The following is a 27,439-nucleotide window of genomic DNA, read 5'->3' on the forward strand; positions in this document are numbered from 1 at the left end:
CAGCCACAGTCGATCACAGCCCCGGTGCAGAGAACCCCCTCCGAGGAAACACTGGAGATATGACCTAATAAGAATATAAACAGGATAAAAAGATAAAATAAATAAGAATGGTATATAATATAAATATATGTATAACAGAGTAAGAAGATAAAAAAAATGAATAAGAATGCAATCAATAGATATTAGGTAAAACTAAATTATTGATATAAATAGAATAACAGGATAGAATAAATAAGCATAAAATAAATAAGCGTTAGTTAAAAGCTAAGTTAAAAAGGTGGGTCTTGAGCCTGTTTTTAAAAACATGAACATTCTCTGCGGCCCTGAGCTCCTCCGGCAGGCTGTTCCACAGTCGAGGACCATACCACTGAAAAGCTGCCTCTCCGTGAGTATGTGTGCTGACTTTAGGGACTATCAAAAGGCCAGTACCAGAGGACCTCAGGGTCCGCGAGGGTTCATATGGTAAAAGTAGATCTGAAAGATAAGAAGGCCCAAGACCATTAAGACATTTAAAAACCAATAAAAGAACTTTAAAATCGATCCTGAAACACACGGGGAGCCAGTGCAGCGATTGTAAAACCGGTGTAATGTGGGCCCGCCCTCTGGTCTTCATCAGCACACGAGCTGCAGAGTTTTGCAAAAGTTGCAAAGGTGAAATATTCTTTTTGGGGAGACCAGAGAGCAGGGCATTACAGTAATCAATGCGACTGGTAATAAAAGCATGCATCAGCATCTCCGTGTTGGCCCGAGAGAGAATAGGGCGGACTCTGGCTATATTTTTTAGATGATAAAATCCAATTTTGGTTACATGTTTAATATGTGGGATAAAACCAAGCTCAGAGTCAAGAATAACACCCAGGTTTTTCACTCGTAGTGAAGGGCATAGTGAAAATGCCTGTAATTTAGACAAGAGTTTCTCTCTCTGAGCCTCAGGACCGATGATTAAAACTTCAGTTTTGTCCTGGTTAAGCTGTAAAACGTTTTCTGCCATCCAAGATTTTATATCTAGAATACAGTTAAAAAGGGCATCCATTGGTCTGGTGTCATCAGGAGACACGGAGATGTACAGCTGCGTGTCATCAGCGTAACTGTGGAAGTTCACTCCATGCCTCCTGATGACGCCGCCAAGAGGGAGCATATACAAATTAAAAAGTACAGGGCCTAAATCCGACCCTTGGGGCACACCCCATACTCACCATAAAAGTTCTGTCTGAGAGATAGGAAGTGAACCAGTTGTGTACAGCACCAGAGAGGCCCACCATGTGTTTCAATCTGTTTAAAAGTATAGCGTGGTCTACTGTATCAAAGGCTGCGCTTAGATCCAGTAGCACCAGGACTGAGAGCTTTTGGGAGTCCCAGTTACATCTAAGATCATTTAAAACCTTTAGGAGAGCGGTCTCTGTGCTGTGGTTCACCGGAAATCCAGACTGAAATATTTCTAGGATCTGTTTATCATTCAGAAAATCATTAATCTGAGTAAAAACAAGTTTTTCTAAAATTTTACTTAAAAATGGTAAGTTGGATACAGGTCTGTAGTTATTAAAATCATTGCAATCCAAATTGCTCTTCTTCAGAAGGGGCCTCACCACCGCCGTTTTAAAGGCAGCAGGGAAGACACCCAACTGAAGAGAGCAATTCATCATGTATAAAAGCTCAGCTTCAAAAAATCCATAAAGTGTTTTAAAAAGTGGAGAGGGGATTGGATCTAAAAGACATGTGGTGGGTCTCACTGTGGAGAAAACTTTCTTAAGGTTCTCAGCATTAACCAGGACAAAGCTGTCCAGTGTCTCCTCAGGTACAGTCGAGCCCTCAGATGTGTTTAAAATCATGTCACGAGAAGATAAAATATCACATCTGATGGTGTTGATTTTTCCCCTGAAGTGGTCTGCAAACTGCTCACAGAGTGAGTCTGTGGGGGGTCTTTGGGAGCTGTTAAAATCAGGGTTAAATAATTGATCTATGGTGGAGAAGAGGACCTTGGGATTATTTTTGTTATTACTGATTATTTTGGCGAAGTATGAATTTCTTGAATTCCTTAGTGTATTATTGTAAATTTTAAGTTGCTTGCAAAGTATTTGATAGTTGATTTCATTTTTATTTTTCCTCCATCTCCTTTCTGCTGCCCTGCAATTTCTTTTGAGTTTTTTGACTTCTTCGTTTCTCCAGGGTGATACACGTTTTACGTTAATCTTTTTGGTGGTGAGTGGAGCAACGGAGTCAAGGCTTTTCTTCAGTTTGAGGTTAAAATGATTAAAAATAAAATCACAGGGTGCAGGTAAAATCACAGGAGGGCATTCGTCTAAAACCCTGGTAAAATTTGCAGCCACTTCAGAGGTTAGATAGCGCCTCCTCACAGTTCACACCGAGGTCTCCCGCTGAATAAAACCGGTGATGTTAAAAAACACACAGTAGTGGTCAGAGACAGCCAAGTCAACAACAGAGGACACACTGGTGGACAGCTCATGGGTGATGACCAGGTCCAGAGTGTGTCCTCTGTTGTGAGTCGGCTGCGTGACGTGCTGGGTAAAATCCATACAGTGAAGAATGTTTAAGAATTCTTTTGATGTAGGGTCAGAAGGATTATCTATGTGCAGGTTAAAATCACCGGTTAGAATTATCATTTTATATTTTGAATGTATGTTTGTTAAAAATTCTGAGAATTCCTTGATAAAAGCAGCACTGTCTTTAGGTGGTCTATAAATTGTGACAGATAAAACTGGAGGGCTGCTAAAAACAATAGCGTGGAATTCGAAAGTGGTAAAATGATCAAATAGAATTTGTTTGGTGGTGAGTGTGTTGTTGGTTAAAGATGCAGTCCCACCACCTCTCTTACCACTTCTAAAGGAAAAAGAGAAATTAAAATCTGGTGGGGAGGCCTCAGTGAGAACAACTGGTGCATCCGAACCCAGCCATGTTTCAGTTAAAAATAAACAATCAAGTTTATTATCTAAAATTAAATCATTAATAATAAAAGTCTTATTCAACAAAGAGCGGACATTTAAAAGTGCCATACTAATTGAGACTGGTGGATTTTTGACAGTAGAGTTCAATGAAGTCTGAGATTTTTGAAGAGGCCGGAGGTTATTAATGTTTTTGGAGTTACTGGATTTATGATAATTGTGTTGCTCTCTGTTTGTGATTATGACGGGTATTGTGTTGACTGTGGGAGAGAGAGGTCCGAGTCCAGAGTTTTGTGTATTACTGTTAAAAGTGGAACAAATATAGGAGCTGGGACCAGGGGGACATCAGTCAGTGGAGGACAGATCAGCGGGTAGTGTCGGTTTGGGGTAATGACAGGGCCATGTGCGGGAGTGCTGTATGCCAAATACCAAATTGGCGGACAGCAAACGGCGTCCCCAGGCGTTGAGGTGGAGCCCGTCTGCCCCCAAAAGATGTCTCCTCTCCCAGAAGGCATCAAAATTGTTAATAAAACCCACGCCGTGGGAGACACAGGCGGAGGAGAGCCAAGTGTTAAGGCTGAGCAGCCGGCTAAAACGGCCTATCCCTCTGCCGCAGGTGGGGGTGGGCCTGGAGATAAAAGCACTCACCTGCAACTGACCAAGGAGGCTGAAGAGTTTGAGGAAGTCCAGCTTCAGCAGCTCAGATTGCTGTTTGGGAATGTCATTGGTGCCGATGTGGATGATGAGCCGGTTGGCCTGTGGGTGGGACGCCAGGATGTTGGGAATTCTGTCCACGATGTCGACAACGGTGGCTCCCGGGAACGACAGCGTGAGCGCCCCCCTCATCCGCACGTTCCTGACGATGGAATCTCCGAGGACCAGCGTGGAGAGAGGAGATGCCACCGGGGACTGCTGGCCATCTGAGACGCCTGCGCCACGGCACTGGGGGTGTTCAGATGGAGATGCACCAGCCGGACCGCGTGAGTGACTCCCAGGTAGCCGCGCTGTGGGTCCTCTTCTCCGAGGAGCCGGGTTCTCCACGGCGAGTTTGTGCCACAGCGCCGGGCTGCCCGCCACGGCTCCGGGGACGTAGTGGTGGAGATGGTGCAGACTTCAGCGACACAGCGGGGTGGCGAGGGCTGGCGGCCGGAGGAGGAAAGTCCACAGGATCCAGGATACTGAATTTGTTCTCCAGCACTACCGCACCGGAGGGGTGAGGGTGCGAGATCCTCCTGGCCCCTCTGCAGCCACCGCGCGTCCCAACCATGGTCCATGGCGCTGGTTGGAGTGGAGTGGAGCTGACCAGAGCCTTGGGTCTGGCCCCTAGTTGAAACCAGCAGTTCTCGTCCGTGGCAGAAACACCAGCGACACAAGTTTGGAGTCTGGGTTGACTGTTGGCGGGATCTTGGGTCACAACAGCTGAGTGGTGCACTGTGTCGGCTAGCTCAGCGCTAGTAGCGGTGGCTTGAGCTTTGCCAAGGAGGATCGTGTCAAGATCGCGTTCAGCCCCCTGGATTTGATATAGCGTGGATATCCTTTGCTCCAGCTCGATCACTTTTTGGCTCAGGTTGACGCAGCTTTCACAACTGGATGTTGAGGTAAGTGGTGCCATTCCGAAATCTCGTACCGGTGACAGCGTCAACAACGAAAAACTGCCACTTTAGCTTACGTTTAGCTAGTTGTGGCAGTTGTGTCCAGGTCCAATAGATCTTGTAACAGCTTTGCCACAAAATCTCTAACACGTTGTCCATTTTCTCTACCTTCAGGTACCCCGGCTATCCTTATATTGTTCCTCTTTGAACGCCCTTCCAGATCAATGCATTTTTCGGACAATTGTTCCACTTTGTTAGAAAGTTGTTTTACTTTTTCTTCTAATTTCACCACGGAGTTTGAAGTAATTGTCGCTGATTCTGATAGATTTTTCAGCTGGACATTATGGTTTTCCATTACGGTTTTCAATGCTGAGATGGCCTCATCTGGCTCAGTTTTTAATCTGATTTAGTGGTGAGTTCAGATAGAATAATCATACTAGGTGATGTTAACATCCATGTAGATGCTAGAAATGACAGCCTAAACACTGCAATTAATTTATTATTGAAATCAATTGACTTCTGCCAAAATGAGCGAGCCCACCACTTTAATTTAACTATGAGTTTTACACCCGATTCCTTTCCTTACACTAAATCCAAAGGTGAGTTTCCAAACATATCAAATGTGCACTACACAGTGGAGTCACCTGATCTTGACAGTTGATATGCACATGAATGATTTGTGTTTCCTCTGCAGGTGAAGGTAGAAAGTGTGTGAGTAGTGAATTCAGCAGCATGGATCAGTGTGAGGACAGAGAGGAGGGAGGCCCTCCCTCTAAAACTGCTCTGTGTGGGGAACATGAGAAGCAGACCAAAGCTCAGAGGTGAGATGACCACCTCTAACTGTCCATGACTTTTCTCCATGTCACAGCTCAGCACTCACATCACTGCTCCATCATTCTACACAGGAACCAACCTGGACCTCCACCCAGCTGTGTGTCCTTAAAGAGTGACCAGTCTAAAGATCGCCTGATTCATTTTACAGACCAGCAGGTGTCTGCTGCAGAGAGGTGAGCTGTTAGTGACATGAACTGCTTGATGTCAGTTTGGTGTCTGATTTGATGTTGTTTCCTGGTGTCTAAACTGCATCTCAAAGCAGGTCACTGAGTGAGGAATTCCTTTATTCAATAAAAACATCCAACATGTACTCCTAATGCTCATTGGACCATCAATAGTCCTGCACAGTGTAAATCGCTGTGTTTACCTCTGGGTGGCGCTCTGTTTTTACACTACCATCACTAGTTTGGAGTTTATGTATGCTCATGCTCAGCCTGCAAATCAGTTTCTCTTTGGCATGATGAAGGTATTCTAAGTCTTCATCAGCTTCTGTGACTGTAAATGAAAAACACTTCACTAACAGGATCAATGGGAGACCTGAATCTGGGCCGCCACCCAGCTGTATGAACACCGTGTTGAATCATGTCATTAATAGATTTCAACAAAAACAGTCATCAAGAAAGATGTAAGTTAAAGTCACGATTATAATGTCTAAAATTCTGTCAGCATTTTGTATTATGTGATGAGTCCTTGATTAAAGATTTGTGCTTCAATTGTCAGGATCCTTCAGAAACTCAAAACTAAACCTGGACCCAGCTGTGTGTCTTTAGGGAGTGACCGGTCTAGAAGTCAACCCATTAATTTTGAACTCCAGCAGGAATCTGCTGCAGAGAGGTGAGTTGTTAGTAACATGAACTCTTTGAGAACAGATTTGACTCCTTGATGTTGCTGGATATAAACTGCAGTGCAAACATGTCATTCCCTCAATCCCATTTAAACAGTCTCTTAAAAACAAGCCTTTAGTTTCTAAGCTACTGAAAATTGACTTCAGCAAACAGGAAGTGATGCTCGTGCTTATGTTTTATTCCATCAGTCATGCTGTGCTGTATGTTGTAGCACGTTAGAGGAGGTAACACTAACTTTGCTGCACAGATTTTACTTTTACTCATAATACTCAGAGCATCATAATGACTCAAATACTGGTTATTATTTTAACTTTTAAAAAATAAAGTCAATCTCCACTTTTTGCCACATTTCTTAAAATCCATCAAATAAAAATCAAATTGTAATCTGCAAAAAAAAAAAAAAAGGAAAAGCTAAAACGAAAGTTTCCTCTCTTCCATTGTGGCTTTTGAAGATCAGGTCATTTTCTGCTCACTGAACTTTTGACAAAAACAGAAATATGAAGTTTTTTGTTGTAAATGTTTGGAGACTTCCAGCATCCATCTGTCCACACAGACTTTGCTGTTTGACTTGCTGAGTTACGTTAGCTGGTGGCTGCTGCAGAGTCCACTGCAGATAAACAGCTTAAAGTTAGACAAACTTTTAAGGTGGGCAGGAAACTGAGAAAGCTCTAGAGTAAGATGGCCGACGTGCCAAACAGCTGTCAAGGGCAGCATGTGGTAGTAATGACGACCTCTGTAAAGCTGCTTTGTGTATATGAGCTTTAGTTAAAAGAATTTGGGGATTTTAATGTTGTGCATTCAGATCAGAGTCATGTTCAGTTGTTGACCCTTGTAGCTCTAAATGCGGCTCGCCAGCAGCTAATGTAGCTCATAATCACTGTTGTTGTTTGAGTCTGTAACCGTGCAGCTCTGCTTTTGCAGCCTGTGGGGTTTGTGGTACCTGAAGGGTTCAGTTGTACTGATTGTGTTTCAATTTGTGTGCCAGTTTTGATTTCTACTTGGTGTTGTTAGCTGTAGTCGTTCTGAGGCCTACTCCTGCTACAACTGCAGCTCCACATTATTCAGTGTGACACAGTTTCATACTGACCTTAGATGCTGCATCATTTAGGCTCGTATACAACCAGCTGCAAGTTTCTGATCAGGAGGAAATGAGGGTGTGCATAAGGCATTAACAAGCATTGGTCTGACACTGGCATTTTTTTCTAATCTTTATGAAGAAAGACTGAACTAGAGTTGGTTGAATTTCAGATGCTAGATCATGTTCAGATTTCTATCAGACTGCTCTAGGTTGGTTGGGATTTCTCCAACATGTAAGATGATACAGCTTAAGATATAATTACAATCAAACACAAGGATTTAAAATTCAGTGGTATCTAAAACAAACTTGAAGACATTTAAAAAGAACATACTGTCATTAATCATGATATGAATGGTAGGACACTTGAATCTGATTTGTATATTTGATTTTCTGTTCAGAATTTTATTTTCTGAAAGGGAAACTCATACAAGTACAAATGCAAATAAGGTCAGTTGCAGAAATGACTATGCCCACAGCTTCCATCCACAAATTTCAACAACCAACAGATGATCTAGTTCATGTCAAGATGTGTGTGGTTTTTGTTTGTTTGCTTGCTTTTATGGTGGGGGCTTTTTTTGTGGATTAAATCTCCATGGCTCCTCCACAGAGTTGACCAGGAGAGCTCTGAGGTTCCCAGTGGTCAGTCTGCCCAGCAGCATCAAACACACCTGGACTCCATATTTAAGGTCTGTAAATGTACTTTTACATCTATTTTGTTCACAGTCATCTCCATGCTGCTCTTTGTAGTTCAGTGGGTTGTCAGTGTGTCCAACACAGATTTGATGTGTGGCTCCATGATTTCAGTCCAATTGGGTCATTCATAAATTATTCTGTTCCAGCTGCTGGAGGACAACATCATCATTTTTGTGAGAAACGAGCTGCAGAAGATCCAGAAAGTTCTGAGTCCAGATGGCCCAGAATGCTTAGAGAGTCAGAGGGAGGATGATGAACAGAGGAGGAGCAGCAGAGAGGCATTTGTGAAGATCACAGTGGACATTCTGAGGAGAATGAAGCAGGAGGAGCTGGCTGACCATCTGCAGAGAAGTAAAAGGATTTCTCTAAAGATTTAAGCTGCTGGTTATAACATTAACATTAACTAAAATTTCAAGAGATGAAACAACATGTATTTAAAAAGACCATGTTTTGATATGGACTATGTAAAAGATGAAGTGATATTCTTTCTTTATTCAGAAAGCCTTGCTGAAGTTTGTCATTGTAAACTTAAATCTGAGCTGAAGAAGAAGTTCCAGTGTGTGTTTGAGGGGATCGCTAAAGCAGGAAACCCAACCCTTCTGAATCAGATCTACACAGAGCTCTACATCACAGAGGGAGGAACTGCAGAGGTCAATGATGAACATGAGGTCAGACAGATTGAAACAGCATCCAGGAAACCAGACAGACCAGAAAGAACAATCAGACAAGAAGACATCTTTAAAGCCTCACCTGGAAGAGATGAACCAATCAGAACAGTGCTGACAAAGGGAGTGGCTGGCATTGGGAAAACGGTATTAACACAGAAATACACCCTGGACTGGGCTGAAAACAAAGCCAACCAGGACATCCACTTCATATTTCCATTCACTTTCAGAGAGCTGAATGTGCTGAAAGAGGAAAAGTTCAGCTTGGTGGAACTTGTTCATTACTTCTTTACTGAAACCAAAGAAGCAGGAATCTGCAGCTTTGAAGACTTCCAAGTTGTGTTCATCTTTGATGGTCTGGATGAGTGTCGACTTCCTCTGGACTTCCACAAAACTACAATCCTAACTGACCCTAGAAAGTCCACCTCAGTGGATGTGCTGCTGATAAACCTCATCAGGGGGAAACTGCTTCCATCTGCTCATCTCTGGATAACCACACGACCTGCAGCAGCAAATCAGATCCCTCCTGAATGTGTTGGCATGGTGACAGAGGTCAGAGGTTTCACTGACCCACAGAAGGAGGAGTACTTCAGGAAGAGATTCAGAGATGAGGAGCAGGCCAGCAGGATCATCTCCCACATCAAGACATCACGAAGCCTCCACATCATGTGTCACATCCCAGTCTTCTGCTGGATCACTGCTACAGTTCTGGAGGATGTGCTAAAAACCAGAGAGGGAGGACAGCTGCCCAAGACCCTGACTGAGATGTACATCCACTTCCTGGTTGTTCAGGCCAAAGTGAAGAAGGGCAAGTATGATGGAGGAGCTGAGACAGATCCACACTGGAGTCCAGAGAGCAGGAAGATGATTAAGTGTCTGGGAAAACTGGCTTTTGATCAGCTGCAGAAAGGAAACCTGATCTTCTATGAATCAGACCTGACAGAGTGTGGCATCGATATCAGAGCAGCCTCAGTGTACTCAGGAGTGTTCACACAGATCTTTAAAGAGGAGAGAGGACTCTACCAGGACAAGGTGTTCTGCTTTGTCCATCTGAGTGTTCACGAGTTTCTGGCTGCTCTTCATGTCCATCTGACCTTCATCAAATCTGGACTCAATTTGCTGGAAGAACAAACAACCTCCAAGAAGTCTGATTCATTTAGAAAAAAAAGAAATTTTAAATCTTTCTACCGGAGTGCTGTGGACAAGGCCATACAGAGTCCAAATGGACACCTGGATTTGTTCCTCCGCTTCCTCCTGGGTCTTTGTCTTAAGACCAATCAGACTCTCCTACGCGGCCTGCTGACAAAGACAGGAAGTAACTCACGGACCAATCAGAAAACACTCCAGTACATCAAGAAGAAGCTCAGCGAGAAACTGAGTGCAGAGAAGACCATCAATTTGTTCCACTGTCTGAATGAACTGAATGATCGTTCTCTAGTGGAGGAGATCCAACAGTTCCTAAGATCAGGAAGTCTCTCCACAGATGAACTGTCTCCTGCTCAGTGGTCAGCTCTGGTCTTCATCTTACTGTCATCAGAAAAAGATCTGGATGTGTTTGACCTGAAGAAATACTCTGCTTCAGAGGAGACTCTTCTGAGGCTGCTGCCAGTGGTCAAAGCCTCCAACAAAGCTCTGTGAGTCATGTGCTTTGTTTTGTTTTTCCCTTCATCCCTTAAATTAATCTTGAAAAGAAAAAAGAACATCATGTGCAACCTTACCCTTAAAAAGGAATTTAATGATTGTCAACAGTTGCAGACAAATTTCTTTCTTTTTTGGTTTGTTTTTTTGTATGTTTTTCACACTTAAATGTTTTAACTTAAATGCTATATTAGACAAAAATAACTCAAGTAAATACAAATGCATTTTTTAAATTATGATGGCTTTTATTTCCTAATAAAATATATCAAAACCTAGTTGGCCCTATATGCAAAAAGTAATCCAACATGCACTCTTGAAAACTGGCAATGGCGCTTTCACATTACTGTGGAGGAATTTTAAATCAATCTTCTTTGCAGAGTTTTTTTTTTCTTTTTCTTTTTTAAGCCATTAATTGTTTAAGGACACATCCAAATAAAAAGTGAGGTAAGTGACGGAAGTGATGGAAAGGAAAATGCTGTAGTTGACGTCAGACACCAGAGAGTTTGCCGGAAACAAAACAAAATTTTAGCTCAGAATTAAACACTTTCCAAGATTACATCGACCAATGCTTCATAGAGATAGTTATGAAGAAGGGTGAATGATGAAGAACTCCACCAAGTCTCTAACTGAGAATGAAGAAAATGAAAAAAAAAGAGAGACTGTCATAGATATCCAGCCCATAGTATGAGAGACAACCTTGTGTTTTCATGTATCTGCACACCATAGGACAACTGTTAAAAACTGTATTAAGACCCATCTGAAGCTTCCGAAGGACACTGTGGAGAACATCAGCTTTAATTGTCTAGGAACCAGGAAAACTGGTGGCCAGAGACCTGCCCTATTGCAGCGAAATACTGTAACTTTAAACAAGACCAGGTGAGGAGTCACAACAGGGAGCTGAAGGAACAGATTTCAGCATGAGGTGGTGCAGCGGGCTCAAGGGCCAGTACCAAGGAAACTGAGGTCCAGTCCATGTGCAAGTTAAATAAACTGAAACGAAAGAGTCACCTGATCATTGTTTGGGGTCCAAATCATTCACATACAAAGACACACAAGCCACTGTTCTATTGAAATGTAAAATGAATGTTCTCCTATGTGGATATCAGGATTTGTAGAGCAAAATCAGGTAAAAAGATCATTCTAAAGCTTTGGTGCCACAATAGAGAATATTCGGTCTCTTCTAAGGTTCAGCCATGATTTAGGAACTGAGAGCAACAGCTGCTCAGTTGACCGGAGTGAACGAGGGGGGACATAGGGCTTCAGCAGATCGGACAAATATACAGGCTCCACACCAATTAAGGATTTAAAAACCAGTAAAAGGATTTTCAAATAGATTCTAAATTCAACTAGAAGCCAGTCTAAGGAGGCCAGAACCAGAATAATATGCTCAAATTTTGTTTTACCAATTAAAAAACCATGCCGCAGCATTCTCCTCCAGTTCAGACATGACAGAGTGCCCTGGCCAATATAAAAAGGGAATTGCAGTAATCCAAGTGTGAGGTTATAAAAGCATGGATGAGAGTTTCCAAGTCACTTTACTAAACCCTAAGGACTCCAAAGCACTTTACACATTCAGTCATCCACACATTCACACACTGGTGATGGCAAGCTACATTGTAGCCACAGCCACCCTGGGACGCACTGACAGAGGCGAGGCTGCCAGACACTGGCATCACCGGACCCTCTGACCACCACCAGGCAACGGGTGAAGTGTCTTGCCCAAGGACACAACGACTGAGACTGTCGGAGCCAGGGCTCGAACTGGCAACCTTCCGATTACAAGACGAACTGCCAACTCGTACTGCCACGATCGCCCCATGACAGATGTCTGAATCTGTCCACAGGACAACTGTTAGTCGTGTACTGCACAAATCTGGCGAAGAAAAATGGCAAGAGGAAAGCCATTGTTGACAGAAAGACATGAAAGGTCCTGTTTGCAGTTTGCCAGGATCGATGTAGGGGACACAACAAACATGTGGATAAAGAAGGCGCTCTGGTCAGACGAGGCCAAAGTTGAACTTTGGGCCTAAATGCACACCATCCCCACTGTGAAACATGGTGGTGGCAGCATGATGCTTTGGGGATGTTTTTATTCAGCAGGAACAGGAAGCTGGTCAGAGTTGATAGGGAGATTGATGGAGATAAATACAATAAAACCTGTTGTACGCTCTAAAGGACTTGAGACTGGCGAGTAGATTCACTATCAAGCAAGACAATGACCCTAAACAATACAAATGTATCCCTGAATGCAAATGTATTGTTTAGGGTCAGATTTTTTATTTGCTTAAAATTTTGAAAACCTGGTATCATTTTCGTACCACTTCACAATTATGTGCAACTTTGTGTTGGCCTATCAGAAAATCTTAATAAAAAACATAAGTTTGTGGTTTTAAGGTGACAAAATGTGTAAAAGTTCAAGGAGTATAAATATTTTTCAAGTCACTGTATAACATAAAAATGTAGTTACGTTTATGTGAGGGATACATTCCTGACGTTGCTGGATAAACAGACACTCAAGAACGAGATCGCACAGCGCTCTTTGTTGCACTTGCCGCAAGGGAAGTGGCTGCCTCAGAACTACTTCAACTAGCTTCCCTTTGCAGGCTGCTTTTATTGGTTAGACTCATGAATATGCATTTTACAAATACATGTGACATTACTGAGCAGGCATATCTAGACAACATCAGTGTCTGTATTGTGTGGGTATGTGTGTGTGTGTTTGTGGGTGCGTTTGTATGACCTCCTGCCCACAAAAGGGTCAGCTCCCCTCACCGAGTTTATGGCTTTATTCCTGTAACAGTCAAATATACACAAACACAGGGCAGGGCAGGAAGTTAAAGGGCAGGAAGTTAAACATCCTCACTATACCATCCGACAGGCTGGGGAGGGGAACAGAAACAAAGGAATGTTTATGATCATGTTGTTTAGGACAAGGTTCACAACTTGAAGCACAACAATGACAACATTTAATAAAATCACTCCAACAGTTTATTATGTTTAAATTCTATCAGAAAATAAAGAATATTTTAATTAAAATGAACCTCATTATGTAGTACTAAAAAGGAACATTTCAGTTAGAAAGAAATCAAATACATAATTTCTAAGCCTAGAAGTTCTGACAGTCCCTCAGACAGAGAATGATCTGGGTTCTGCACCAGAGTCCAGTATATTAAATAAATGATGACTTTGAACTGTATCTGGTGCAATGATCAAGATCAGATGTTAGATGAAGGAAAGTAAACAGCAGTACATTGTGTCTGTGCGAGCAGGTACTTAACTAGCATCACAAAATATACCAGCTACTTGCTGGTTTCCATTGAGAGCATTATCATCTGAGCAATTTTTCTATTTGTTCCTGACTTAGATTAACTATGAATTGCACTACATAATAGATTTTGTTTGTGTTATTTAGGCTAGACATTAAAATTGTTTGAAGTTTTTTTTTTTATTTGTTTGTTTTCCAGGCTCAGTGAATGTTTCCTCTCAGAGAGAAGCTGTGAAGCTCTGTCCTCAGTCCTCAGCTCCCAGTTGTCTAGTCTGAGAGAGCTGGATGCAAGCAACAACAACCTGCAAGATTCTGGGGTGAAGCTTCTATCTTTTGGACTACAGAGTCCACATTGTACACTGGAAACTCTGAGGTCAGATTAAAGGATAGTTATTTTTCATCAAATTATAATGAAACAATTAAAACTCAGCTAATAAAGGTCAAAATAATCTATTTGGTTTTGTAATTCAGTAATTTGTATTATTTCTCTTTCAAGTAAATTGCCAAATTTCTAATGTGTAAAATTAGATGATCACAATTCTAGCTGCCTCTGAAACAACAATGAATATGGCTAAATGTACTAATTTTTTCACTTAACTATTGGTACATTTTGCATCCAGTCTTTTTGTTTTCTTTATTTTTCAAGACTGGGTGGCTGTTCCCTCTCAGAGAGAAGCTGTGAATATCTGTCCTCGGGTCTTAGCTCTCCGTTCTCTGGGATGAGAGTGCTGGACCTGAATAACAACAACCTCCAGGATTCAGGAGTGAAGCTTCTGTCAGCTGCACTGACAAATCCAAGTTGTATGCTGCAAACTCTGAGGTCAGATCAAAGAATGTTTTATTTTTCATCAAATTATATAATTTGCAGTTTTATAAAGTGCACAGCAAATAATGGTCACCATCAGCCATCTGTTGGTGTAGTTTAGTATTTTTCATGAGTTCTAAATAATTCTAAATTAACACATTTCTGATGTGTTTAAAATAAAGCAGTAATAATTCAAGCCTGCCCTGAAATAATAGTAACTATTGTCAAATCTAATAAGTCGTCATTGCACCACCAATACACTTTAATTTCAGTGTTTTTCTTTATGCATTCATTTTACAGACTGAGTGCTTGTAGCCTCTCAGAGACAAGCTGTGAAGCTCTGTCCTCAGCCCTCAGCTCCCAATCGTCTACTTTGAGAGAGCTGGATGCAAGCAACAACAACCTGCAGGATTCAGGAGTGAAGCTTCTTTCTGTTGGACTACAGAGTCAACATTGTACACTGGAAACTTTGAGGTCAAATCAAGGACTGTTTATTTTTTATCAAATGAAATTATTTACAGTAAAAAAAAATCATAGCTACTAATGATCAGTTTCGTCATTTGTATTTTAGTATTTGTCTTTATTTATTAATAATATTAAATTGCCACAGCTCTGATTTGTTTGAAACGAGGCAATAACAATTCCAGCTAGATATGAAACATTATTATTATTATTATTATTATTATTATTATTATTATTATTATTATTATTATGATAATAAAATTCCCAACTCTATCAATTCACTTTAAACCCATTTTTGGTCTTTTGCTCTTTATTTCTAGACTGAGTGGCTGTAACCTCACAAAGAAAAGCTGTGAAAGTCTGTCTTCAATTCTTAGCTCCCAGCTCTGCAGTCTAAGAAAGCTGGATCTGAGTGATAACAACCTGCAAGACTCAGGAGTGGAGATTCTGTCTGCTGGAGTGAGAAGTCCATACTGTAGACTAGAAACTCTCAGGTCAGGATTAAATCGCTCCCACTCAGTATCATTTAGCATGTATATGACATTACTGAATGAATTACTAACTCTTATAGAATTGTCAGATATTTTAGTTTCCCTTGGTTGGATTATTAGACTCTGAACTGTCTGTAAAGTTTCACCAAGCCAAGCAAAAACAGCAGCGTGCTCCAGCAGATGTAACATCAGCTGCCACGTGACAGGACATTCTGGACATTATGGTTCCCTTAGTTTTAGTCTTCATCTTTCACATCCTTCACTCCATTGAAGTGTTCAAAGATGGATTGTTTTGTGTGTCTGCAGTCTTTCAGGCTGCCTGATCACAGAGGAAGGCTGTACTTCTCTGGCCACAGCTCTGAGCTCCAACCCCTCCTATCTGAGAGAGCTGGACCTGAGCTACAATCATCCAGGAAACTTGGGAATGAAGCAGTTGTCAGTTGGACTGAAGGCTCCACACTGGAGACTGGACACTCTGAGGTATTGAGAGAATGTCTGATAGAGGAGGAAGAGCTGTTAACATTTGCTGTGTCCTTCACTCTTTGTTTGTTTTTATATGGATGTGAAATGAATAATAACACTGAAGAAATATTTTCAGGAACAGAAACACTAATCTATCTGAATGATTAATATCTTAATGTAGGGGAGTTTCCAGGGAGACATTTTTCAACAACAATAACTCTCTTTTGCTCTTCAGACATTCACAATTTGCATAGATATCTGTATGTTTACTAGTTCAGTCATTTTTTAAGAAGAATCATCTTCTGTTTGGCCTGATTCAAATTAGATTAATCTCTCTACAGAAACATGCTGCTGACAAGGTCAGCCTAGCTTCGTAAAATGACTGGAAGCAGGGGAAGTTGTTTACCTAGCTTGACCACAATTGAAAAATGAATCATTTTTAAAGTCTTAATAAAGCTAACTCTAGTAGAACCTAACAAGAACAGCATAATGCTAAGTGATTTAAGTAAATTTAATTAAGATAACTGACTAGTTTGATGACCTTATGCAGGTTTGTGAAACACAGAGTGAGGTAAAGAGTGATGGTGGAGATGGACTACATACACAGGAGACTGATTGTGAAATGCTCTGAATTAAATGCTGAGGATTTAAAAATTAATTCTAGGTGAGGAAGTGATGAAAAGAAGCCTTAAACAGCCAAAAGGAAAAACTACAAAATCAGGAAACACAAGGTGGGAACAAAATTCAACTCAATTTTATTTATATAGCACCAAATCACAACAACAGTTGCCTCAAGGTGCTTTATATTGTAAGGCAGACACTACAATAATACAAAATACAAAACCCAACAAACATATGACCCCCTATGAGCAAGCATAGTGACAGTGACAGTGGGAAGGAAAAACTCCCTTTTAACAGGAAGAAACCTCCAGCAGAACCAGGCTCAGGGAGGGGCGGCCATCTGCTGTGTTGGGGTGAGAGAAAGAAAATAGGATAAAGACATGCTGTGGAAGAGAGACAGAGATTAATAACAGATATGATTCGATGCAGAGAGGTCTATTAACACATAGTGAGTGAGAAAGGGGACTGGAAAGGAAAAACTCAATGCATCATGGGAATCCCCGGCAGCCTACGTCTATTGCAGCATAACTAAGGGAGGATTCAGGGTCACCTGGTCCAGTCCTAACTATATGCTTTAGCAAAGAGGAAAGTTTTAAGCCTAATCTTGAAAGTAGAGATAGTGTCTGTCTCCCGAATCCAAACTGGAAGCTGGTTCCACAGAGGAGGGGCCTGAAAACTGAAGGCTCTCCCTCCCATTCTACTTTTAAATACTCTAGGAACAGCAAGTAGGCCTGCAGAGCGAGAGCGAAGTGCTCTAATAGGGTGATATGGTACTACAAGGTCATTAAGATAAGATGGGGCCTGATTATTTAAGACCTTGTATGTGAGGAGCAGGATTTTGAATTCAATCCAGGATTTAACAGGAAGCCACTGAAGGGAAGCCAGAACAGGAGAAATATGCTCTCTCTTTCTAGTCCCTGTCAGGACTCTTGCTGCAGCATTTTGGATTAACTGAAGACTTTTCAGGGAGTTTTTAGGACATCCTGATAATAACGAATTGGAAGTAATGAATGCATGAACTAGTTTTTCAGCGTCACTCTGAGAGATATTTCTAACTTTAGAGATGTTGCACAAATGGAAGAAAGCAGTCTTACATATTTGTTTAATATGTGCATTGAATAGTGATGTGCGTTATCACTGATTTTCTTTCCGATCCGATACCAAGTAATATTCAGGGTGGTATCGATGATAATGATCCAATACCGATACTTTGTACAAAAACTTATTTTATTTATGTTATGTTGTATCTCAAATTATAGCATCATAATGATTACAGGACATCAGATTACTTGTTCTTATCACTTAATAATGCAGAGTTCATCATATAGAAATAAAAAAAACTGAAGTTGTGCGCTATTTGAACACCTTGCCTGCCTGCAGCACTAAAGGACTCTGTGAGAGATGTCTGTCTCGCCCTAGCAGCACCTGTCCCTGTCCTCCTCTTCAGTTCACCTCAACATAAGCTCGTCATATTCTGTGATATGATTTACTTTGAGGTGTTTGACAAGGTTAGTGATGTTGCCACAACCATACATGCCGGGAGAATCCCGAATTTCAGTGGCCCTCCCGAAAATCTCCCGGAGCCACCATTCTCCCGAATTTCTCACGATTTTAAACCCGGACTACAAAATTGAAAAACCATTTCGCAGAATTCATAGCACGGCACAGCCAATTCCAGTTTCCAACAATGGCGGCAGCGACTTAGTTTTAATATTACTCTTATTTCTCTTTCTGGGTCTTAAAAAAACTTTTAACATATTTTCAGGTGAGAATGTAGCTGTGTAAACCTCAAATATCTGAGCCGATCAACACATCGTCTTCAAACCCCCGCAGTCTTTCACTACTCCGGTTAAACATGTTATATAACTAACTTTGATAACTTAAAAATGTTATTGTTTGGCTTTTTCAGTGTTTTATTTGTTCGTGAGTGAATCGGTTTGGCTGAGATTAAAGTTATTAGATTAGATTAAATACAATTTAACTTTATAAATCCGTCGGGAGGGTTCCTCCGGAGGTTTTTTACACAGCTGAATAAACGTTAAACAGAAAACTAATTAAACAAAGTGTGAGACGGTCGAGAATTAACGTCAGCGCCTGGTTATATTTTAGATAGCAAGGAGCAGACGGTAGAGTTTCACTCCACCGAGGGAGCTCGTGACGTACTACCCGCCTTTCTTTAGACCGCGAAGGCCAGGTCCTCAGTAGGAAGCAGCCTCTGAATTTGGACACCCCCGCTGTTTCCGGGCCGGCCAATAATAATGGTGACATTTAACGTATTTTATCCCATAAATAAACCGTGTAAAATGTATTTATAGAATCAATATTTCAGGATCAATCTGCACATCACTAGCATTGAAAGACATATCCTGGTAAAAAATGACTCCAAGGTTCCTCACAGCATTACTGGAGGCCAAGGTAATGCCATCCAGAGTAAGAATCTGGTTAGATACCATATTTCTAAGATTTTCGGGGCCGAGTACAATAACCTCAGTTTTATCTGAATTAAGGAGCAGAAAGTTAGTGGCCATCCAGGTCTTTATGTCTTTAAGACATTCCTGCAGTTTAACTAATTGGTGTGTGTTACCTGGCTTCATGGATAGATAGAGCTGGGTGCCATCAGCATATCAGTGAACATTTATTCTATGTCTTCTAATGATGCTGCCTAGGGGAAGCATGTATAATGTAAATAGAATTGGTCCTAGCACTGAACCCTGTGGAACACCATAATTGACCTTAGTGTGTGAAGAGGACTCTCCATTTACATGTACACCATGAAGTCTATTAGATAAATATGATACAAACCACTGCAGCACAGTACCTGTAATACCTACAGCGTGCTCTAATCGCTCTAATAGGATATTATGATCAACAGTATCGAACGCTGCACTGAGGTCATGCAGGACAAGCACAGAGATGAGTCCACTGTCAGAGGCCATAAGAAAATCATTTGTAACCTTCACTAAAGCTGTTTCTGTGCTGTGATGAGCTCTGAAACCTGAATGAAACTCTTCAAATAAGCCATTCCTCTGCAGATGATCTCTTAGCTGTTTGACAACTACTCTTTCAAGGATTTTTGATATGAAAGGAAGGTTGGAGATTGGCCTAAAATTAGCTAAGACTGCTGGGTCTAGAGATTTTTTAAGTAAAGGTTTAACTACAACCAGCTTGAAGGCCTGTGGTACATAGCCAATTATTAGACATAGGTTGATCATATTTAAGATTGAAGCATTAATTCATAGCAGGACTTCTTTGAGCAGTTTGTAGGAATCAGTGTTGGGAAGGTTACTTTAAAAATGTATTCCACTACTGAATGCATGCCCCCAAATGTCTTTTGCAATGTATTCCGTTACATTGCTTAATGAGAGTAACATATTCTGAATACTTTGGATTACTTAATATATTATCATGCTTTTTACAACTACGTGAATGTACTATTGCTGTGTTATTAATAACTATCAGTGAAGGTAATATTCATTTGTGTTACGACCCCCTCTGCTAGGCGTCAGGGGAGGAGTAGCATACACAGGCCCCGAACACAAAACTGAGTAAAGAAAGGTTTTAATTACAAACTTTAAACAGAAAACCGACAGGGCTGTTCAACAGACCGCTGGGCAAACAATTACTATATAAAGACAAAAGAAAAGACAAGAGTAAAAGCTAAAGGTTAACTAAGGCAAGCTGGCGGCACACAAAATAAATGCTAAGAGTAAACTAAGGCGAGCCAGCATCACAAAATTCTACTCACAGCCAGCTAGCAGCTCAAAGCTCTAGTCAGGCTAAGTTCAAGCATGCACCAAGGTTTAACAAAGTTCAGAAATATGAACAAGTTCAACAAAGTTTGACGAGAGAGGCACGAAGGGCAAACTGCATGTTCAGTCCTAAGCAGCAGCCACTGAGGGAAGGACCTCCAGCCTTTTGTATTCCCCGGTAAATGCAGGCAGCTGTGTCATTGGTCCGTTGTATTCAAGGCTCCTGCAGCAGCCAATGGTGTGAGTGGTCTGGCACACTCTGATCTGCATGAAGTTGAGGCGGGCACAGATCCGGGGCCAGCCAATCCCCTGTGAGTCCTGGAACACTGATTTCCATGGAGGAAGGCGGGGCCACCTGAGGCCAGAGGCCGTAACACCCCTCCCCTTAAAATACCAACTCTGTTGGGCAGAAGCAGACACTACAGAGTGTGAACAAAAAACAAAAAACAAACACAGCAACACATGTTTACAACCAGGACAGACCATCAGCTAAAACATTTTCAGACCCCTTTTTGTGGTGAATGCTTAAGTTGTATTCCTGCAACAACAGAGCCCAGCGCATAAGGCGCTGGTTATGATTAAACATGCGAGCCAGGAACACGAGTGGGTTGTGGTCTGTGTACACAACAAGAGGTAACATGCTGGACCCCAGGTATACGTGAAAGTGCTGAAGAGCCAACAACAAAGCCAGGGTCTCCTTTTCAATGGTGGAGTAGTTTAACTGATTTTTATTGAACTTGCGGGAAAAGTAACAAACGGGGTGGTCCAAACCCTGCAAGTCTGCTTGCAACAGCACTGCCCCAGCCCCGACAGCACTAGCATCAACCTCAAGTTTGAATGGTCGCGTCAAATCAGGTGCAGTTAACACAGAAGTGTGGCATAGGAGGGATTTTGTACTTTCAAGGTACCCAAGTATAAATACATAAGTGAGTAAAATAAGTAAGACAAGTACTTTATCACTTACACTGAGGTGTCTTTTGGGAGAAGCCTTATCATAAGTGCGTTTCATTTTTCTTTGTGAAACGGCAATGAGCTGCTCAGCCGGAGCATTGGCCTGACCCCAGTCCACACTTCCTGCACCAGGTGGGTACCACTGACGCATTAGAACATCATGTTCTACAAAATAGACTTGTTGCCCTTTATTGACTTGCTCAGCACTTACCGTATGTTTGAAACAGCTCTGCAGTGTTTCATCAGCTAATTGAGCTGCTGACAGTTGATCTCCAGTCAAAGGTAGCGAAGAGACCTTTGGAAATTGATCAGGCTCCTCAAGTTTCACTGAGTCCGGGGGTGACAGAACATTGTTTCTGTTAGTTGGCACATCATTCTCCTCTGAAAATGAGGACATCAACAACACCGAATCAGAGAGGTCAACATCAGTACCTTTACGAGCTTGTGCTCGAGTAATCGCACAGGCTGGATACAGCCCAGGGTGCATGGAAACATAAGAGGTTTTCTGATTTAGGGGGTTGTCTAAAACCTCCAGACGAGGGAGCACTAACCCTCCTGCAACATCATTGCCCAACAAAATGGCCACACCCTCTATTGGCAAGGCCGGGCAAACAGCAACAGGGAAAAATCCTGTTACAAGTTTTGATTTTATAAAAACTCTGTGAACAGGTCTGGGAGCGCAACCCATCTCTATCCCCCGTAGAACAGAATTAAAACCACATTCACTTTCAGCAGAAAAAGGTAAAACACTCGAGAGGATGACAGTTTGAGAACCTCCAGTGTCCCTTAAAATACGCACAGGTTTTAAATCAGATGGATTGCCTGTTAGCGATACTGAGCCATCAAAAATGAATGGTTCGAAACAGGGGTCCGGCACCTTACCAGGGACCTCATGACGGGCCCCAGCTGATACAAAACCCACCCCTTTGGGTTGCTGAGCATTTGACGTTTTGCGTTTTAAGGCTAAACAGTCCGCAATCACATGTCCAGTTTTATGACAGTAAAAACATTCACGGTTTTCCCTGGAACCAGACACTTTAGCCGTGTGGGGCTGTTGCACAGTGCTAACCCGTGGCTTCTCACTGCCAGTAAACGAGGCTTTATGAGTGAGCACGAACTCATCAGCAAGAACCGCAGCAGATGCGAGTGACGTCACTTTCTGTTCATTTAAATATAGCACAATACGCTCAGGAATGCATTTCTTAAAATCCTCTAACAAAACTAATTCGCGCAGAGCGTCATAGTCACTCGCTTTTGAAGCAACACACCACTTGTCAAAGAGAATCCCCTTTTCTCTAGCAAACTCCACATAAGTTTGGGTTGGCATTTTCTTTTGCTGGCGAAACCTCTGCCTATAGGCTTCGGGGACTGACTCATATGCTTGCAAAACAGCTGTTTTAACACACGAGTAATCTAAACTGTCCTGTAAAGAAAGCGCAGCCACCACCTCTTGGGCTTTGCCGGACAGTTTGCATTGTAACAAAAGAGGCCAAATATCACTAGGCCACTGCAACGCCCCAGCGATACGTTTAAATGCTGCAAAGTATGTATCAACCTCAGTTTCTCTAAAAGTGGGCACTAAAGAAATGCACTTATCGATTTTAAAAGCAGAAGCGGACGAGGAGATGGGACTGGAATTGCCAGCAGAGACAGATGAGGCTTGAGACTGAGACTCCAGCTCAAGCTTTCGGAGTCTAACGGCTTTGTCTGCCTCTATCTCCAGCCTTCTTATTTCGAGCTGAACCCGCCTGTTCTGAGCCTTCTCCTCAGCCTCCAATTGGAGACGTGCCAGCCGCACCTTTAGCCGAGCTCCTTCTCTGCCTTCTGAACTCCCAGAGGAGAGTGGATCATAGCGAGGAAGCGTGCGCGGCGTTTTCCCCCGCTCATCCCCCTCACCATCCCCACAAGAACCATTTTGGCCTTCTTCAACTACGGCAGCTTGGCTTGGCACACCAGAGACCACAGGCAAAACAGGCACTTGAAGCACACCAGCTCCCACCAATTTGTCCACCACCAAAGCTTTTAAATCATGCTTACGAAGGGTTTTTGAAACCTGCAGCTGAAAGTGATCCACAATTTGCAGCAAATCAATCTTGCGACAACTATCAATAATCTCAATAGATGGGGCATCTATGAAGTGCTGTAAACAGAACACAGCCGACATAGCGCCTAAAGTGATAGAGATACTCTAAAACAAACACTTCCCCTTTTTTCTTTCTCTCTCTCTTTTTTTTTTAACCCCCCTCCCAGGAACAAAGACCCCCCTATGAGGGAGATCCTGGACGAGCCCCCACTACGACCCCCTCTGCTAGGCGTCAGGGGAGGAGTAGCATACACAGGCCCCGAACACAAAACTGAGTAAAGAAAGGTTTTAATTACAAACTTTAAACAGAAAACCGACAGGGCTGTTCAACAGACCGCTGGGCAAACAATTACTATATAAAGACAAAAGAAAAGACAAGAGTAAAAGCTAAAGGTTAACTAAGGCAAGCTGGCGGCACACAAAATAAATGCTAAGAGTAAACTAAGGCGAGCCAGCATCACAAAATTCTACTCACAGCCAGCTAGCAGCTCAAAGCTCTAGTCAGGCTAAGTTCAAGCATGCACCAAGGTTTAACAAAGTTCAGAAATATGAACAAGTTCAACAAAGGTTGACGAGAGAGGCACGAAGGGCAAACCGCATGTTCAGTCCTAAGCAGCAGCCACTGAGTGAAGGACCTCCAGCCTTTTGTATTCCCCGGTAAATGCAGGCAGCTGTGTCATTGGTCCGTTGTATTCAAGGCTCCTGCAGCAGCCAATGGTGTGAGTGGTCTGGCACACTCTGATCTGCATGAAGTTGAGGCGGGCACAGATCCGGGGCCAGCCAATCCCCTGTGAGTCCTGGAACACTGATTTCCATGGAGGAAGGCGGGGCCACCTGAGGCCAGAGGCCGTAACAATTTGCAATTCACAAAGTAATACCACCTGATTTTTAAATCTTAATGTAAAATGAGTAACAGTAGGGTGGACATTAGGTAAGGCTGCACTTACTTCCAGCGATCTCATATAAAAAACTATTCTGCGTGTATATAAAACAGGTCCGCGGCTCCGAACCATAGTAAACGGACCTTTGGCTAATATGTAGGGTTCTGTGTCGGGGTTGTAGCCGAAAACTAGCTTTACTTTTTTGTCCAGAGAGAGGCGTTGAAAGGCTGCTCCAACGGGACTTATTGTTTCGGAGGAAAACACGAAAAAAGTGTGAGGGATGGGTACCGGTATCCGGTGCCGTGATGGCACCGGTTCTGACATAAACGGTAGTAACCAGACCGAAAAGCAGCGCACATTTTGGTGCTTTATTTCGGTGCTTTTTTTTTTTCTTGAGATGTCATATGCTTTGGATTCTAGCCAATCATTTTACCTTTACAAGGATAGTAGGCGGGCCCAGGTACGTACGTTCTTTTAGAGCAGAGCTACAGATTAAAAATGCCCAAGGCGAAGCGGTCAAAAGTCTGGCTGTACTTCACAGCAAAAGATGCAAACTCAGCAGCCTGCAACAAGTGCTTTAAGCCCCACGGCCCGGTACCGCGAGCAAAAAGGAGGAGATCACGTTTAATCGGTTATAACACGGGGTGAGAAATATAAGTCCAGACATGTGTTGTATCCACAGAAACCTCTGAATCTCAACTAAAATGTCATATAAACCATTTCTACAACCACAAAACAACGAAAACAAGCCATGATTAAACAAGCAGTTAGGTAAATGCGCACAAGTCCGCTGAACAAACAAGGCGAACCAGAAATTCTCCAGACTTCATGTAACTGGTTAAAGAAAGGCTGGTTATCTTCCAGAGCTATCACCAATTCCACACACCAGGTTTCACCACACTCTGACCAAAATTCACTGAATGAGCCGCAAAAGAAGACCACAAAAACACACAGCGGCGCAAATGCGCTAAGACAGAAATTGGCTTACTGTCCAGATTTCCTCTGTTATTTTCGCCGGTAGCCGGTAACCACGTGATTGCCGGTAGTTACCATGCCTACCTAGCCGCATCAGAGCCGTTTTCCGTCAACAACCTCCATTTTAGACCCACCTATAGACACGTGACTGGACAGACGTCACATGCAGTAAATTTGGGCCCACGTGGGTTTTGGCATTACAACGTCTGATTGGTTGAAGTGACGTGAGCGTGGCATCATTACTTTGACTCTATTGGCTCAAACAATTAAAAAGAGGTGTCAATCATGCAAAGTGACCAAAAGAAACCAAAGTTACAGCCCCTCAGAGTTTAAAGGGCCAGAGGCCAATTAAACGCTCCATGGCAGAAAAGGCCCATTACCATGTAAATGTATGGTTAATTCTTCAAAAAACGCTTTTTTTGTTTTTTTTTTAAAAAAAAGCATTTTTATGCATGTTAATAAAATTAATTAATGACTGCTCTTAAATACCTAAAAAAAATCAACTGGCATGGTGTCCAATTGTGTGCAAGAATTGGACATTTTTGTACAACGTCTGGATATTCATGTATTGACAGTGCTGTAATTTTTCACTGTTTCACTTTAAAAACATAAATCTTTGCACAGATGATGTTTATATGTTGTTACGGTTATAATCATTTTGCAGAAAAAAAGAGACTGCTAAAAATAAAAACATGAGAGGCTTTTGGACAAAGTTTGTGTTCTCCATTCTTTAAGCACCGGTTCGAGCACCGTTTAAGCACCGGCACCGTTTCAAAAGTACCGATTTGGCACCGGTATCGGATAAAACCTAAACGATATCCATCCCTACAGTCGAGTCTTAATAGCTTACTTACAACTGGGCTCATCAGGAACTCTTTTTGGCTGCAGTGGTTACTGTTACTTATTACTGTTACTGAAGGTTACTCGCCATACCAATACCAACTAGATGTTTAAATCGTCATATAAAATTAGTAACAGCGGGGTGGACATTAGGTAAGGCTGCACTTTTTGCAGCAATCTCGCATTGAAAACTATTCCGCGCCTTCAAAAAACAGGTCCATGTCTCCGAACCGTAGTAAAGGGACCTCTGGCTAATACGTTGGGTTTTGTTTCGGGCTCGTAGCCGAAAACTAGCTTTACTTTGTTGTCTGGGTCAACTTTGCTAGCGAGAGAAAGAGAGAGGCGTTGAAAGGCTGCTCCAACAGAATTTATTGTTTCAGAGGAAAACACAAACAGAGCGTACAGTCGAGTCTTAATAGCTTACTTACAACTGGGCTCGTCAGGCACTCTTTGTGGCTGCTGTGGTTATTATTATTTTGACATGCTTCATATATGCTATGCTATGTAGTGTTAATAATAATTTTTGAATAATAATTTTAAAAAATGTTTCTTCAAGTCATTATGCAAGCTGCAAGTAGAGGTGACATGGGCCACGAGATTGAGACACAGACATTAGAGCCTCTTAATGTGTGTTTTGTTTGGGTTTCCACCGGCGTGGAATTACCAAAAATAGAGCGGACATAGCCTAACATATGAACAGGAGAAGACCACAACTGCTCCTTTATCACTATCTAACAGTATGTGTATGAGAGCCATGTAATGTCCATGTGTTCATGCTGAAAGAGACTGTGCTGGTCTGATCCTCCTCTTCCTTTCAGGGTGGAGCCTGCTGGAGTCCGATGGTTGACACCAGGTCTGAGGAAGTGTAAGTCTGTTTTTAATGTGATTCAAGAAAACAAAGCAGCAAACATTCAGCCATCTTCAAACTGTCACATCACTCATTTACATCTCTGATGTCAGGAGTCATCATCAAAGTGTCAATTAATGAACAGATGATGGATCAATAACTGCAGCTGGATTGTGTTTGTTCTCTCCATCAGATTTCTGTCAACTCACAATCAACACAAACACAGTACACACAAACCTCAAACTGTCTGACAACAACAGGAAGGTGACACATGCTGAGGAGGTTCAATCATATCCTGATCATCCAGACAGATTTGATGTTTATGAACAGCTGCTGTGTAGAGATGGTCTGACTGGTCGATGTTACTGGGAGGTCGAGTGCAGAGGAGACGTTGAGATATCAGTGAGTTCCAGAAAAATCAGAAGGAAAGGAGACAGTACTGACTGTTTGTTTGGATGGAATGATCAGTCCTGGAGTCTCATCTGCTCTAATGATCGTCCTCGTTCTGTCAGGCAAAATAAGACAGAAAAATCCATCTCCTCCTCCTCCTCCTCTTCCTCCTACTCTGTCTCTAACAGAGTAGCAGTGTATGTGAACTGTCCTGCTGGCACTCTGTCCTTTTACAGAGTCTCCTCTGACACTCTGATCCACCTCCACACCTTCAACACCACAATTACTGAAACTCTTTATCCTGGGTTTTGGTTCAGGTCTCCTGGTTCGTCAGTGTGTCTGTGCTGAGTTGAGTGTAAAGAAAGGCCTCCT

The 27,439-nt window shown here is 42.3% G+C and overlaps 1 protein-coding gene across 1 annotated transcript; it reads left to right on the forward strand.

Annotated features, from left to right (window-relative positions):
* Window positions 1–5,224: 5,224 nt before the first annotated feature.
* On the forward strand, window positions 5,225–27,415 carry LOC134624707 (NLR family CARD domain-containing protein 3-like). Its single transcript, XM_063469728.1, is given in 10 exon segments — window positions 5,225–5,482; window positions 7,337–7,352; window positions 7,859–7,935; window positions 8,089–8,293; window positions 8,441–10,241; window positions 13,710–13,883; window positions 14,616–14,789; window positions 15,575–15,748; window positions 26,649–26,695; window positions 26,871–27,415. Coding segments are annotated over 10 exon segments (3,471 nt in total).
* Window positions 27,416–27,439: the final 24 nt, after the last annotated feature.

Source organism: Pelmatolapia mariae, linkage group LG3_W, assembly GCF_036321145.2.
Source record: "Pelmatolapia mariae isolate MD_Pm_ZW linkage group LG3_W, Pm_UMD_F_2, whole genome shotgun sequence".
Taxonomy (NCBI): Eukaryota; Metazoa; Chordata; class Actinopteri; order Cichliformes; family Cichlidae; genus Pelmatolapia; species Pelmatolapia mariae.